Below are 17,272 nucleotides of genomic sequence, written 5' to 3' on the forward strand. Positions count from 1 at the left end.
AAACTTTTCACAGTCCCGTTCCATTTCCTACATTTAACCTGAAGCCATGCACCCCCTACTTTTGCACACTTGAAAAACATAATAATGTAATACATTTTCAACCTTGGGGTTGTGACCCCATGTGGGGTCACCTGGAATTTAAATGGGGTCCCCTAAAATGTCTAATAATTTATTATAAAAAAAAAAATAGTGATTATATTTTTTTCTTCCCATTTTTATTCATTAGTGTCTTTCAGTTATTGTCATTATACATTTGCAACTACACAAGTAATTTTTTGTTTGTTTGTTTGTTTGTAGCTGTACTCACTCCAGATATTCTTCATTTTTTCTGGAGTGTGATTTTAAATTATACTTTATCTTTTCCAGTTTAATAAATATCATAAGATCTTTAATCCATATTGATATTTTTGGAGCCTCTGCTGATTTCCATTCGAGTGCTATTCTTCCACGTGCCAATAGTGTTGCAAATGCAGTGCCAGTGGCACAAGTTCTTTTTATTTTTTGGATCTTTGGCACAAAACCAAAGATTGCAATTTCAGCACACGGTGTAAGCTTGATGTTTAAGGACTCAGACAAATGTTCAAAAATACCATCCCACTAGTTCTGCAGCTGTGAACAAGACCACAGCATATGTAACTTATTTGCAGGAGACTGTTTACATCTGTTACAATGGTCTATTACATTTGCATACATTTTAGAAAGTTTATGATGATTAAAATACAATCTGTGAACAATTTCCCTCTGCCAGATATATACGCGGGACTTCTGTTTTTGACACCGGAGCACGACGCATCAATCAGCACAGAGCAAATGAAGCTAAACAGGAAATTAGGCACTTATTCCGCAATAAAATTTCGGGTTACTTTTCAAAATAAAACACTTCAGCAGCAGCAACAACTTTAATTTAGTTTTACTGGTGCAGGTTTATCTCTTCTCTGTTGGCTGTTGCTAAAAAATGAGTCCAACCTTCTTGTTCTCCTTCGTTAAGAACACTGACCTGTTTATCTGTTTATTGTTGCGTTTATAACACATACCTTTAACTGCGTTCTCACACAATTATATAAATATCGTGAGAACGGCTCTGTCTCGTGACGTCACAGTCGTCCAACCGGAGAGCACCTTGGCGTACTCAAAATGCAACCGGTGGGAAGTACCGGACGGCGGACAGCGGGGAAAAACTGGATCGGTGCCGTGGCGCAGCGGAGACGTATCCAGTGGAAACTCCCGGTGAGAGTTATCATTTATATTTGAGAGAAGATAATACATTTTGGAGATTAGACCTCTCTGGATTGGTAGTAATTCTAAAATTGAATCATCTGCTGTATAAGGCGAAAGTTTTGGGAAGGATGCATAGTTTCATTTGACAAACTTGGAAATTTGTGTGATTTAGGAAGTTCATTTTTATCACATATTTCACTGAAAGTGCCAAAGATGTTGTAGACATAAAGGTCTTTATTTTTGACATGGCCCAATCTCTGCCACATATTATAGCCACCATCTAAATTTGGAGGTTGAAACGTATAATTATTGCAGATAGAGCTATAGATGGATGCGTCATGAAGGTTGTATTTTTGTCTAAACTGGGACCAAATTCTTTAAGTGGATATGACAACCATATTTGATGTGAACTGCTTTAATTTTACTGGCATTTTTGATGTATTGACGGCCCAATAGTAGTACTTCAAATTTGGGAGTGCCAATCCACCTTTAGTGGAATGTCTTTGTAAAAACTCTGTCCGTATCCTTGGGGTTTTTCCTTTCCATGGAAACAAAGAGATTATAGAATTTACAGTTTTAAAAATGAGTTTTACAAAAAACTGGGAGGCATTGAAAAAGTAATAAAAAAGCAAGGTAGGACACTCATTTTGATACAATTGACTCTGCCAGTCAAAGTGATATGTAAATGATTCTGTCTTTCCATGTCTGCTTTGATTTTATCTAATGATGGAACAAAGTTATTTTGATATAAATCTGATATGATAATCCCTAAATATTTGAATCTGTCTGAACACAGTTTGAATAGGAATTGTTTGGGATCTATCTCTACGGCCTGTCAATTTATGGGGAAGCATTCATTTTTACAAAAGTTCAATTTATATCCAGAGAAAGAACCAAATTTGTGAAGCAGCTTGATTAAATTAGGAATGGAGGACACAGGGTCAGAGATGACTATCAATAAGTCATCTGTGTAAAGTGAGAGTTTGTTATCCATGCCGAATCTGTCAATGCCCTTAAAATATGTATCTGTTTTCAGGGTAATTGATGAAACCTCAATGACTACTGCAAATAGTAATGGGCTTGTGGGGCACCCATGACGTGTCCCTGTAATAAGTTTGAAATATTGAGATCTTATCCCATTAGTTATGACTGAAGCACTTGGTGTGACGTAGATGAGGATATTGAGAAGGTACCGAATGTTGGATAAAGAGTGAGGTTTTTCATAAATCCTGTTTGAGCTGATGAAATCATATTAGGCATGCAAGTAATTTTGATAAAATCTTATAGTCTGCATTTAAGAGTGATATTGGTCTTTAAGAACTACATTTGTTGCCTTCTTTACAAGATTTTTAATAAAAGTGTTATAGTGGCTTCCGTTAATGTCTGTGGCAAGGACCCCTGAGCCAGAGATTTGTTGAACATCTTGAGTAGTAGGGGGGCAAGTTGGTCTTGAAAATTTTTATTTTTTTAATTCTGTTGAGTACCTATCTGGTCCAGGGGTCTTGCCATTCTGCATTGACATTATTGAGCTTTTAATTTCATTTATTGTTAGTGGCTTATCAATTTGACTTGTTTCTACACTAGGTAAAAATGGAAGGTCTAGAGTGTCTCCAAAATTCGACATATCCGTCTCGTCTGTGGGGGTTTGAGAGGTGTACAGCTTAGAATAGAACATTTTAAAAGTTTCATTGATCAAAGAGGAATCAGTCGTAATTTCGCTTGAGGAGGTTTTTCCTTTTTTTTTTTATCTGACTTTTATTTATCTCTCTATCGGCAGATTGACATTTAAGCTGGTGTGCTAGATATCAACCAACATTCTCACCATGCTCGTACTGAGTTCCACGGAGTCGTGTCATTAGAGGTTTAGTTTCTTGGGTGGTTAGGAGACTATATGTCATCTGAAGATTAAGTCTTTGTTTACTTAGTTCCTGAGATGAAGAATTTACCAGTATAACATCCAGTTCAGCTATATTTTTTAGTACCTGCTCCTTCTTTTGTTTTTCAGTATATTTTTTCTTGCACTATAGCATATAATCTCACCTTGCATAACAGATTACAGCGTTTCCCACAGCAGAGACAATGTGTTATGAGGGCTTGAGTAATAAGAAATAGTTTTTATGTATGGGTTAAAAACCTGCCATGGATCTGAGCCCCCAATTTGAACCATAAATAATGAAATTGCTTTTGACATTTTCAGGGGGGAAGATTTTTTTTGAAGAAGATTTATCCGGTAAACTGTTAAGTGTACAATTTAAATTGCTACACAGAATGACAGTAAATATTCAGTCAGGCAGAAGGAAATATATATTGTTGGAAGAAAGATTATCATCCTTGTTTGGAGGAACCTGTAACTATTAAGAAACGCCCATGTGGATCAGATTCCACCTTAGTTGGAATAAACAGTATTTGTTCAAAAATTTTCATCATGTCTTCTTATTACTATAGACGCAAAAAAAAGGTAAAGCAAAATTTAATGCCTGAGAAAAGAACCAAAAAACGTCTATAAACTGTATTTTTTTAATGCACTATGATAGCAGTACCCCTGGGTTTAGTTGTGAATTTGGAATGGAAGGTTTGGCCAACCCATGAAGCTTTTAACCTGTGGTGGTCTTTGTGGGTATCCTGCAGGAAGCCTATATCTGGTTTTAAATGTTTTAAATGAGAAAAAATTCTACCTCTTTTAACTGGACTATTGAGACCTTTGACATTTCATGATGCAAACCTCAGACTGTTACCCTTATTTTTTAGATATATCACCCATGTTTAATCATAAAATATAATACATGTCAGATATAATTTTGTTTAAGGCATCGCAGATGATCTTAGCAAATGAATTAGTACAGATAAAAGTAGTACATAATTGATGTAATCCCATGTGTAGGACATCCCAAGCAGCAGGACATCATTTGTTGCTTTCATTTTGTCCATGAAGCTACACATGGGGCTCCGTTAGAAGGTATAGCTTATGTTTTTTGTTTTTGTTTTTATTTTTATTTTTTGTGTCTTGGCCTTGAATGTTTAGTTCACAATTATTATATTTAAGTTCACCCCGCTTGCAGTTTCCTCTTCACGTGCAGGTGTTGTAACCGGGATGTGTCCTTAAGTTTTGTCTTTGTCCCTTGAAGATGTGTGATTTTGGTCCACAAAGTTCCTCCTTAGAGTCGTAGTATTTATGTCCGTACCAGATTTGGAGATGTGCGAGGTGCAGTAAACTTTATCTAATTTTGGTAGAGAGTGTTCTTTACCACTTTGAACGCACCACGCCTCCTGGCCAGGGCAGCACTGATGTCCGGGTAAACTCTGATCGCAGCGCCGCAGTACTCCAAAGATTGCTGTCTGGCTCGTTTTATGATTCTTTCCTTGTCTTGGTATCTGAGAAACTTCACTGGGGAGGACAACGGGACCAACCAGATGCATTATCAATCCTCTGGGTCTGGTCTTTTTCCTATCCTTCTGGAATGTTAACCAGCCTCAGGTTCGAGTGTCTGGACTGGTTTTCAAGATCGTCCACCCGTTCTTGTAGCATCTCGGTTTTGGACTGGAGTGATTTCACCAAAGCATCCATATTGGTAAGATGGTTGAAGTTTTGGCCACCTTAACCTCAGTTTCATCACTTGTTCACCAAGATCACTGGGCGACAGCTGGAGTGATGCCGTTGATTGTTGTACTAGCATGGTCATCTCCTCTTTGAAGCTGTCGCATATTTTGTTTAAGAGTGTCTCAAGATCACTTTTGCTCACTGGGTTGGCGTTATTCACTGCATCTGGTTGTGTCTCATCTCCAACATTTGGCTCACAATCTGGGATTGTGTTTGAGGCCAGTTCCGCTATGCTAGCAGAGGAGCGAGTAGTTGGAGCTTGTGCAACAAGTAGTAGTTGCTTTTGCTTGCTCATTATGTAAAGAGCTTCAGTTTGCAACTTAACACCACTGTGAAAAGTGCAATAAAAAGTCAATATTTGACAGTTGAGGGTTAAAAAAATGAGTTTGTTCGTAGCCCTCTGCACATCCGTCTGCTCACCTCGACATCCGGCGGATAACCCTTTTGTTATTTGAAAAATGTATTTTTAAAATGTTTTAATTATTATTCTTTTTCAAATTATAACACCACACACAAAAAATCTTAAACAACTGTATGCTATACTTTCACTTTCTCAAATATAAAACTACTTTAAATAAAATGCAGAAAAAAAATATCTGAGCTGGCGCATCTTGTCACTTTGTGCACTAAGTCTGGCAACGACAAACATTATCAAAAGCTAATCCGAGAAAGAAAGAAGTCTATGGAGATGCCAAAAATGTGTGATATTGAAATGGAGTCACGACCTAACATAGTTGGAAACCACTAATGTAATGTCACATATAATGTAGTATAAATTTGTCTCTGAATTTTACCTATTCTGTTGAGGAACAATATATAATAATAGTTTAAAAAAAATGCAATGCAATGTATTGAGGCTCCTGACTGCTGGTTGATTTATATTCTAGTTTTCCAATTTTATATTTTTCATTCATGTATTCCATGGCAATTTGCGTAGCCCACTTTGGAACTTAAAATAAAAGGTATTTTATATGCTTTATTCTATTCATGAGATGAAGAAAAAGTAATGTGACTATTGTTTTAAATGGTGCTGTTTGGTAATATGAGTTTAGTGTGGCTTTTGTTGCATGAGGTAATTATTCTGACTGAACAGAACCAGATTGAAGAAGCTCTTCAATGCTTCACTCAGTGGTTCACACAAAGAGAGCGAGATTCATTGTGCACTAAGGACAGTCTTCAGTCACTGTATTATATTATCATACGATGATTAACTAATAACATCGTGGTAATGAGAGGAAAGTTCATGCAGAGTTTGCTATAAGGTTGTTTTTCTGGGTCCATGTTTTAAAGACTTTTAAACTGGTGAATCAAACGTGTACATTGATGTGAGGGTGTGGGAATGATTACCTTCATTTATGGTTCCTGTTGGATTTATTTGTGTTCATTTCTGAATGAGACTCAAACTCAATAATAGTGAGCAAATGTTCTTTTTTGATGCTTTTTTGATGGCGATACAGTAACTCAGTTGTACAATACTATGAAGGTGTCCCTCATATAGAGTTAAATTAAAAACATATTTGTTCTCCTCAATAAACTAGAAAAGGGAGCAAATAATTTACTCTATCTAGATTTCTTTCATGCAGAAATTACCATTTCTATTATTTCAATTATTTTATACGATTAAGACCTGAGACTATTTTCAGCCTGATCAAACGTATAGAACATCTTCTGAGAACCCGATTTTAATTTATTGTGTTTTCACCATTCCGCTATTTTCTATCCATACAGATACGACAAACTTTGTATAATCCTAATTATAAGGCATATTTTATTATCATTCCAGTGTCTTCCTCTTCATTTATAATTCAAAAATATGTGATGCATTCATTCTATTTTTACCTCTAATTATCGAGGTTATTTCATTCTGACTAACAGCTCATATTCAACAGAGTCCTGCCTTGTATTCAGAGTCACATTGTTACTGGCAAACATTTGGGTATCCTAAGCTCTAGTATGAATATCTTCATTGCATATATTTTAATTTGGATAAACATTTATGCCAGCTGCTGCTTCACTGGGTGGCGCAGGCGTACAAAATATCTTTTTTGTTTCTGTCCCAAGGCACTATGGGAGTTTAGTCCTCGATTGAACTGCGAGACATTTCTTCTTTTTACTGAACACTGCTTATTCAATGCAATTCTATTAAACTTTATTTATATAGTGCAAAATACAACTAAGTCATCTCAATGCGCTGAACAAAATATAAAGTCCATTGTAAAAAAGAAAGAACCCAAAAAGATCCACATGAACAAGCATTTAGTGACAGTGGGAAGAAAAAACTCCCTCTTTTGTATAGGAAGAAATTTGCTTCGACTGGTTGGGGTTAGTGAACAGAGGGGCAAATAGGATTGGATAGAAGGATAGTAGGATAGTCCATCCGAGTGTCCTAGACTAGTTTAGATGCGAACCATTGATCAGTGCATCCGAGTGTCCCAGATTAGTTGAGCTGTGAGCCATTGATCTGGAACCGCCAGCTCCAGCATCAAGACACCTGAAACATAAAAAGAGAGTGGATGGCGAGGAGAAGGCACAGACTGCAGAAAAAAAATAAAATAAAAATAATAATATATATATATATATATATATATATATATGGATATCAGTGTAAAAGGTGTGAAGCAGTGTGAGCAGTATGATGGGTTATGCAACGAGGGACAGAAGTGGGGGGGTTGTCTACAACCCGGCACAACTGTGTCTGACTGGACATCATCCCATTGCAGCCCATTAGAGCGTCACTCTGGGCCAAGATATTCCTGACTTTAGAGATATTACGGAGGTGGAAGAAGGCTGTCCTTTTGATTTGTTCAATATGAGAGTTAAAAAATAAGTCAGTATCAAAAATAATGCCTAAGTTTTTTTACTGTGGTGCTGGGTGACAGAGTAATGCCATCCTGAGACACTATTTGCTCTGATATTTTCTCTGTTACGACCCCCTCTAGGATGTTATTCAAGGCTTGAGGGGCCGCAACATAAACAAGACGCCACACAGAAAACAACGATTATCAAAAGTATTTATTAACAAAATTATAAAAGTACCAACAGAACAAACTAAAAGGGACTGGAGACCCTGGCCAAACTAAACAAAAGTAGGGAGGACACTGGGCCAACCCTATACAGGGCCGTCGTCCCAGCGTCCACCCTCTAAACTACAAAAACATACGAAAGACTAAAACTACCGGAACATGAAAACAGGACTACCAGAAATCTCCAGTCCAAACTAAAATAACAAACTTACAAACATCTCCAGTGAGGAGCAGCAGAACTCTCCCCACATGTCTGCTGCTGGTCAGTTGTTGTGCCTCCCGCTTTCTGATCCTCTCAGCCCTTTATAAAGCTCCTCCTCCCTCTCCTACCTGATTACTGATGTGAGCCAGGTGTGTTCGGAGAGGAGAGGAAGGGCAGGCTGAGAGGCCAGGAGGCACCAGCCGTTGAGATATCATATGGATCAGAGGTAAGCAATGACGGAACTAAATATTTAAATCTAGCTACAGCTTTTTCAGACAGTGATCTACTATAGTGTACTCTTCTCTCAGAATTTAAGCAGGCTGATATTTTGAATTCAAAGGATAACAGGAAGTGATCTAAAAGAATAGAATTGTGAGGATATATTGTCAGGTAGTCAATATCTAAACCATATGTTAGAACAAGCGCACGTGCTGCGTGGGTTTCCTCCGGGTACTCCGGCTTCTTCCCACAATCTAAAAACATGACTGTAAGGTTGATTGGAGTCTCTAAATTGCCCATAGGAGTGAATGAGAGAGTAAATGGTTGTCTGTGTCTGTGTTGCCCTGTGATGGACTGGCGCCCTGTCCAGGGTGTACCCCCGCCCAGCGCCCTATGAGCGCCGGAGATTGGCACCGGCAGACCCCCGCGACCCTGTTAAAACGGGAATAAGCGGGTATGAAAATGGATGGATGGATGTTAGAACAAGGTCTAACAAGTTGTGATGCTGTAATAGGTGACTAAATCGTTCTACACCCCTATTTAATGTAGGAAGAGGGCCAGAAATGAATATTGATTTCCCACTTGCCTTTAGAACATTAAAGAGAAGGTCTGTATCGATTCACGTCGGGTGGTATCGTTCGTCCCTACATGTAACACTATTTTAGTGACAGTTGCTGGCAACGTGGGTAACATTTGATTAAGTTTGTTTAAGATAGTGTGAACTGTAGCACCTGGAATACAGCGTGATGGCATTGAAGAATCTAATATTCCTTGTTTTTGAATCGCCGATAATGAGTGTAGTTTGTGGTGCAGTGGCTCACTATCTCTCGCTGTCTGATTCAGGGGTTCATAATGAAGTCTTCAAATCTCTGAATGCATCTCCTCATGCAACGATTTTGGCCGTGTGGAGCGCACATGCACCCTAGGGAGATGTCCATCCCTGTCGCCCATGGGGCGGTGGCACTCATGAAATGAAGAAAACATCTTTTGTCTCAGGTTCACAGTTTCCCCCTCTGGAACTCTGCTTGTACAATCATTAAACTGTCCCTCATGGGCAAGACATACTCCACTCCGAAATCAATACACACATCTTTGTGTTTGTATTTTTTATTTTTTATTTCACTCCAGTGTTGAGAATGTGTTTTGATGGAGTGTCCCTCTCTATTATGAAGGAAAATGATGAGGAGGATCATATTACTCTCCACACTGCAGGTATAGTCGTTTTATTTCCCCGAGGAGCACCTGTGTTAACCATTGATCAAGAATTTTCTGGGAGTTGTGAAGCTACTGCTATGTGTGGTAGCCGCTGTTGCCATCACTGTTGTGTTCCTAGAGCAGAAATCTATGAGTATATAATAAAAGAATAAAAAAAAAACAGCAAAGTTTTACTGGAAAACTTTTCCAATTTTGGCCTTGAAGCGGAAGTTAGACAAGGATGAGTGACTCTTTAAAAAGGGATTAGGTGTTTGTCTGAATTTTGTATGCCCTGCAGACACTTGATTTCCTTTTTTTCTTCTTTTAACTCTTGTGATGGTTTTTAGTCCTACATGGTGAATCACATTTTCTACAGACCTGCAATATGTGCAATAACGTCTAGCTGCAATATGTGGGGAAAGTGCAAATAATGCTTCTCATCTCAAAATCAGAATCAGAATCAGAAATGTTTTTAATGGCTCTTTTTGTTCCACATTTTTGCCACTTTTGACTGTTTTTGGCCCATTTTAGTCACTTTTCACACTTTTCTTGACACGTTTTTGCCACTTTTGGACCATTTTTTGCCACCCGTTTCTCATTTTTCATCACTTTACTCACACTTTACTTATCACTGTTAACTCTTCGTTTACCTTCTCGGAACGGTGGCTTTGTGAAATGGCTGGCTGTGTTGGCTTGATCACCATTCAATCAATCTAACTGGATCAATACGTTTTCAACAATGAATCTATTCGTAAAAATTAAGGGGTGATTTATTTTTGTTTTTATGAAAGTGCGGGTGTTGCATCCCCTTTGGGTGAGATGCTCCTGCTATCATTTAATCCCACTATACTTATTGTGTTTGTATGGTGTAAACAATCTGTTCAGGACATCACCCATAGATACAGAACCTAAAATACATGACTTTAATGAGAAAATGCAGTAACAGACCGACCTGACATAAACCTTTATGAAGCTGATTAACTTGTCATGGTGTTTTTCTAACTTGTCCCTGTGTGATCACTTGTCTACATTAACACTGTACTTGTATTCCATTTATTTGTATTCTTCTTTAGCGAGAAGCTCTTTACAACAATCTGATAATCTGTTCAGCTTGTTTTTTGGGAAGACATTAATCTCTTTAGTTTTCCACAAATTTCTGTAACACATCAGTCATCTCAGATAGGATTTTGACTTCACGTGAGAGGTTTAAAGATCTCATCATTGAGAGATTCAGAGCTCATTAATGTTTTGGAAAATATTCATAAAGACAGACAGGGCAAAGTAAGTGAGCAGAAGCACAAATACAAAGATAATCTACCTTGAGGCGTTTGTGTGCATCCAATTTCTAAACATGTTGTTTTCTTTCTGTTCTCACCTTCCCTCTCTGTTGAGGAGCGAGGAGTAGAGCTTTGTTGAATGAAAAAAAGAGGTCTACTGTCGGACATGGAGTGAGGCGATGGAGAGAAATATGAGGAGGTAGAAAGACAGAGAGAGGAAGGCAAAGAGAAGGAGAAACTGAAATAGTGGAACAATGAGGAGGAGGGGGTAATCCCAGGAAGAATTTGACTCCTTTTCAGGAGAATTACCATGTAATCCCCTGTTGAGAATGAAGACTTGGACAGAATTTCCCCAAATGGGAGGCTGATGTAGGTAACGAGATGATTTTGCTAAACTAGAAGCAATGAGGCAGGTTCCTCTGAACAATTTATATTGAATGTAAACATTCATTAAGATTATGAACAACAAACGTGTTTACTGGTTTAATCTCCTGTAAATTTTGGGATTTTTCTTTACTAAAGCCTTGGGAAAAGGGTTTTGTGGGCCTGAGCTGTGCAATCTGCAACCTGTAGTTATTGTTTGCTAATAACAAACAAAGTGTGTTTCACTCATCAAGGAGCGACATTAGTGAGAAAACTAATTAATAATTCAGAAACCACTAGGTTTGTTTAAGGAGGTAATCATGATAATGCAATGGTTCTACAATTACTCAAATTAAAAATTCAATAAAAATCCACTTTTGGATTTTATATTGGAACATTAAACTCAAGCTGCAATATTATTGCAAAGCAATAACATGGCAGAACAAAAATATATTGAAACAGATTTATTAGAACTACAGACAGTTGTTGAAGCCTCAACCAGAAAATTACAGCATGGATAAATCTAGCATCATTTGCAGTGACGTGCACTCAGGGTAGGCAAGGTAGGCGGTGCCTACCCTAGGGTGAATTGATGTTTTGATTATTTGTTTTAATTATAATATAATTATAAATTGTTTATTTTTCAATTTCCGATAGCCTACAGTACCTATAAGTTTGAAAGTGTCAGCATTTTTTGCTTTTCATAGCCCAAATCACTAAACATCGCTATTTCCTAACCGCTGTAAGGCAAGAGGAGGCCACACCCCTTCTCAAAGGCACGTTGCTGCTCTGCCTCTGTTCCCATAGCGTGTTTTTATGTGTTTGCGCATGCGCAGTCATTAGTCACTGTGAAAGACACACTTTGATTATCTTCTAATTCTTTGGCGCACCTTGATACTACATCTGACCATTTTTCACCCTTTAAATATTTAAATTAATGAAGACACTGTGGTCTCAGACTTTGCACTGTTTCCTTTTTTGGTTAATATTATTATTTTGTCCAGTTTTAGGATGTTGTTACCTGTTATTTAGACACTTCTGTGACAATCAAAAGATTACTTATCCAAACTACATTCAGTTCAGATTTTTTTTTTTTTTAAATAATACACACCCATCATAATATTTTTTACAGAAAAAAAAGTTTAAAAAAAAGGATCCTGTAGGCACTCAGTCTCTCCCATATTTTGCCCAAACAGCGTGTAAATGTGGATGCGTAAATGTGGTATTATTGGACAGGATTCGGATGGCTCTAGGAATTTTAAGATATTTTATGCAGTCTGTGACATTCTCTAGTTGTCGAACTGTTTAATAGAGTGCCTAGTGAAAATGTTCCCCCTTCCTGAGGGCTAATGAAAAAACTACTGCTACTTTGGGTTCCTGAATTGAGAATGCCCTGTGAAACAAAAATGACTCTTGTTTGATTACATGTGCATAAAAGACAAGCCCAATTTTTTTATGATGAAGCCCTTTTTTTTCTATATAAGGCCAAGCCTTCACTTGGTGTGAGAGACATGCTAATAAAAATGATAATGCTAACTGTGATGCATACTTTTTCTTTTTTACTCATGAACCAAATTTGTGGTTGTCGTATGGCATGCACGTCAATAATCTAATTCTATGAAACATTTTATCTCTGCAGAGCTTTTTTGATGGCTGGGATTGCACAAAAAAGAAGGACAAAACCAAAGGAAGACACGACACCTTGCTGGGATGTCAGTAATCTTATATCTTGTTTTGTTTTTTCTTTTTTTCCATTGCTAAAAGAAAAAGAAAATGATGAATTATTTTGACCTGTATTTTCCTCAGATGATCGCCACAGAGTGAAGCTCCACCCACTCCTGGGAGACCCCAACTCAGACTACATTAACGCAAACTACATTGATGTAAGTGTATTTTTTTTGTTCTGCCTCCGTTCGATGTGGGATACAAATAGCTTTGGCCGAGTCTCTTATTTTTCCCACCCTGCTAAGCCGCAGTCCATCTTTCATTCCAGTAAAGCCACAAGTCTGCTGCTCCACTTTCACCTGGAAGCTTTCATCCAATCAGTCACTATTCCTGGCAACGCTCAGCCAGATGTCACGGTTGCCACTTCCTGTACTGAAAACCTTGACCCTAACTGCCTTCGCTATCACTTATATTAAAACAGTGAAACAAATGTATTGTAAGCTTTTGCAGAATGGATGAACCCCTGTTTACAATGTCACAAATCCCTCCAAAGTAATTAGATAACACAAATGTTATTGAATCTTTGGATGAGCGGGGGAGGAGATAATCTGTTTTCCCTTTTTTGCACATGCACTGCCTCGGTAACATTATCACTGATCATGCAAATTACATGTACATGTTGCTAATGTGTCTCACAGTCTCATTCATGTGTGCTTTCATTCATAAAAGTGAGTGGACGCAGTATTATTATGGGGGAAAGAAATCAGAGTAGCACCTTTAGCTGGCAGGTGTTAATGAAGCTACCCTTGACAAGATTCAAATATGATTAAAAAAAAAAGTAATTGTAGTTTATGTGATATATGTCTAGTAAAGCTATATAATGTTATATAGATGTTTTTCTAAAATGATTAAAGCTGCACAGTTTGCCACTGACAAATATGTACAGTACTTTAGTGAGGGGAGCTATTGTGCTCCTACTAGTGTTTGGTTTAATAAAAATGCTGGAAAATTCCATTGCATAATTATTATTATTATTTTTTTTAACAAAACAAAAAAAAAACCTCTGATAAATGAAAATTACTAGGTACTTATGTTTTTGGTAAATTGCTCTTTTTGGACAAACTGTCTCATTCAAAGGCCTGACGTTATGGACCTACTGGAGGGGGTCAGTGTCGAAATGCTTTTAGAAGGTTTATTATAATGGGAGGGCATTAATATACTGGCCTTTTGCTAAGCTGTGGCTTTTTACAAGGTCTTCTTCACTGTTTTCGGTAATGACGGTGCAGGCGTTAAGGGGAAAACACAGTCTAGCAGCCTGCTGAAGTGTCCGTGTCAGTGTGTGTGACATTACTTTGTGCTGACCTACCGTGGTAAAGTGGCACTACACTGCCACAGTGAAGCCAGTTTAGACAGTTATTACTCCAACAGTGTTTCAATTAAAAAAGGATTTTCACAGCATTTGCTATGGGCATGCGGTAGGAATTCTTTTCATTCCACCGTAGTACACACTTTCGTTTTCACCTCTTAGAAAGGTTTGGAGAACAGACCACTATCTGTGAAAGGCTCTGAATGAATTTAGTCTGTTTTTGCATGATGCCAAAATACACTAGAATTTATTTGTTTATTCTTTTTATTTAAGTAGGGACAGTACATATCAATGAACATTCAAAAAATGTAAATATGTCAGATTATAGCCATAGGCTAATTCCCATCTATTGTCCCTAGACAGGTTGATGTAAGATTATTCTATTAGAAGTGAAGATGCAGGTGTTGGCTCGCGTCACACTGCATTAGCTTAGCATTCGCATTACTATTATCTAGCATTAGTATAGCATTAACTTAGCAATGGCTAATATTAGCATCAACCTAGCATTAGCATAGCACTAGCTACCTTTAGCATTAGCCTAACATTAACATTTGCGTAGCGTTGGGATTATCCTAACATTACCCTAACAATAGCATTAGCCTAGCATTAGTATTAAGCTAACATCCTAGCAATAGCATTATCCTAGCATTAGTACTAAGCTAACACTAACATAGCATTAGCATCCATCTGAACTTGGAAATTGTAAAAAAAAAAAACAACAAAAAAAGCATTTCTGGTGTGTTTACATCCACAAATCGATCAACTTCACTGTTTAGCCCAATGCTACGTTACCTTAGCGAGACAAGATAACATGTACTGTGCAGCAGGAAATGTAAACATATCCACATATGTTCTTTCTTCTTGGTGTGTGTTTATAGTTCTCAAAGCTCCAGCATTCTTTTTGGTCATCACACACTGCATTACAGCAGTTTTGCTTTCACAAATAGGAACGATATTGACCTGAGTTTTATCAACGTGCAGATATTGCTACTACAAAGTGTGTGATTTTGTTTCTCAGAATACGTCATGAGTTGATGAGGAGTTGGTTCTGCTTATTCAATTATTGTAATTGACATAAGACAATCCTGCTGAGTTGAGATGACCTAGAAAATTACAATTTTAAGAGAAATAAAAACACAAAAACCTAAAATGTGAAAAAATATACATAATTTTGTGCTGAAATAGACCCAAAAAGAGCCTGGAAACATTTCCAGATTAGAGTATACTAAAAATAATCAGGCTCCTAGTGATAGTGTCTCTCTATTTTGGGAGTTTACTTGTTTCACGTTGAAACTCTTCATGTTCTGGATAATCTGAAGCTGAGCTCCCTTTTTGTCTTTTAAAGAAACAAGGTGAAATGGAGAGACCCCTCCACATAGACTAAAAAGTAATGTTTACTCTACAATCCTTATTCATTTAAAAACTCCCATCGATTCCTTGTGAATTTATGTTGGCAGTGTCTGAGTCACATCCTCCATATAAACGTGAGTCAGTGACTCCTACGCAGTCCTGGGAGAAATGCAGATTTAAATGTAAGGTGAAAATACAAATTGTTTTCTTTCTAACAAACAGTTAAACAGTTTGATTTTTTTCCTAAATGGCTTTTTTTTCTGTCCTAAATATTTAACAATTTTTTCAGCATGTCTTTATTTTTATTTTATTTTTAAATTCAGAAGCTTAATCCATTCTAAGTGACAAAAATGTATGAATATAGAGACCATATATATATATATATATATATATATATATATATATATATATATATATATACAATAAAAATGGGCAGTACTAACGTGTCATAATTCTGTTTATTTGGCTGTTATTGTGATACCAACACAATAGTCAAGTAGAAGATTACAATTTTTAATAAATAGGAAGAAAAAACGTCCTGTTCTCTAATTTTTAAAACCTGTTGTCACGAGAAAAGCACTTTGACTTTGAAGCTGGTTTCTTGACAAAAGCCACAATAACACTGTTATATCTCCTTCCTCCTCCATATATTTTTTATAACCATATTTAAAATTTTAGCAGGCCATTTTCTGCTACAAGTCACAGAGTTTGAAATTATTGGCCTGCAGGTTGATGTTTTTTTTTTTTCCAATTTCCTCAAACAATCTGAGCAACCAGCTTTATTATGGAAGTAAATCTGTGCTATCGGAGTTTGAATTTGCAGATTTTTTTTTTAGCAGCAAAATTAATTTCAAAACCATTGAATTTCTAGCATGCTTTTTAAACTTTTTTTTTTAAGTTTTAAAAAATTCCACATAAAATAATTCAGTCAAAACATTCACCTGCAAAAAAATTCAGTGTCCAAAAAGTTCAGTGTAGAATTGTAGATATACTGTATATTGTTTAATAAATCATGTTCATGAGCGGGTATTTGAGGTGTCAGGTAACATTTATTAGTAATTCTTAAAAACCCAAATGGCAACAATCTCACCGAAACTCCGTCGCTCCCGTTGACCGACTTTGTTACTTTCTCTTGCCGTGTCGTTGTCACATGACCAATGGAGCGTAACTTGATTGGCTAGACTTTGAATGATTGAGGAGGGGATCTATTGCTTTTCCCTGGATGTTGTCTTGGACTGCAGTCGAATACTTTGACACTGAATTTTTTGATGTTGAATTATTTTCATGTTGAAATAAAAAAAATATGTAATTCAAATAATTTAAAATTTAAAGAAATACTGATAAAAATGTGATGGTTTTGAAATTCAAAGTCTGATTTCTCAGATTTATTTCCATCCTTTAGAAGGTTGGATTCATAGCATTATGAATAAGAATTTAAGCATGCATTAAAAAAAAAGTGAATCAAAATTACACTGAATGAAATAGACCATATCTTATATAAGATTTAAAAACATCCAGACCCACTCAAATAGAGACACACACACACACACACACATCTGTAACCCTAACTCATAAAGCTTCTTTCATTAACTAGCCTATATGTCTTCTGTTTTACTTCCTATCCCACTTCCTCGACATGGACCCTGTAGATTCGGATTAACAGGGAAGTAAGTACTAAACTGTTCTTCTGCCTGCCATCTCTCTACTTTCCCTCCTTTTCTCACTTCTAACTGTCCTCTATCCACAAATGCTTATAGGTCAGTGTTTCCAAGCTGGGCCCATTTAAAGAAATAAATC

At 36.9% G+C, this 17,272-nt stretch overlaps 1 protein-coding gene across 4 annotated transcripts in view; it reads left to right on the top strand.

Annotated features, from left to right (window-relative positions):
- The window catches only part of ptprub (protein tyrosine phosphatase receptor type Ub), a 223,150-nt gene that overhangs the window by 180,442 nt on the left and 25,436 nt on the right, over positions 1–17,272 (top strand). For 2 of the 4 annotated variants that reach the window (XM_028470131.1, XM_028470133.1), the window contains 3 exons: positions 12,734–12,806; positions 12,901–12,977; positions 17,125–17,142. In XM_028470131.1, the coding sequence (XP_028325932.1) occupies positions 12,734–12,806; positions 12,901–12,977; positions 17,125–17,142 (168 nt within the window). The remainder of the gene's footprint in view (positions 1–12,733; positions 12,807–12,900; positions 12,978–17,124; positions 17,143–17,272) is intronic. The other 2 variants (XM_028470132.1, XM_028470134.1) reach the window with 1 other exon arrangement.

Source organism: Gouania willdenowi, chromosome 16 (genome assembly GCF_900634775.1).
Source record: "Gouania willdenowi chromosome 16, fGouWil2.1, whole genome shotgun sequence".
Taxonomy (NCBI): Eukaryota; Metazoa; Chordata; class Actinopteri; order Blenniiformes; family Gobiesocidae; genus Gouania; species Gouania willdenowi.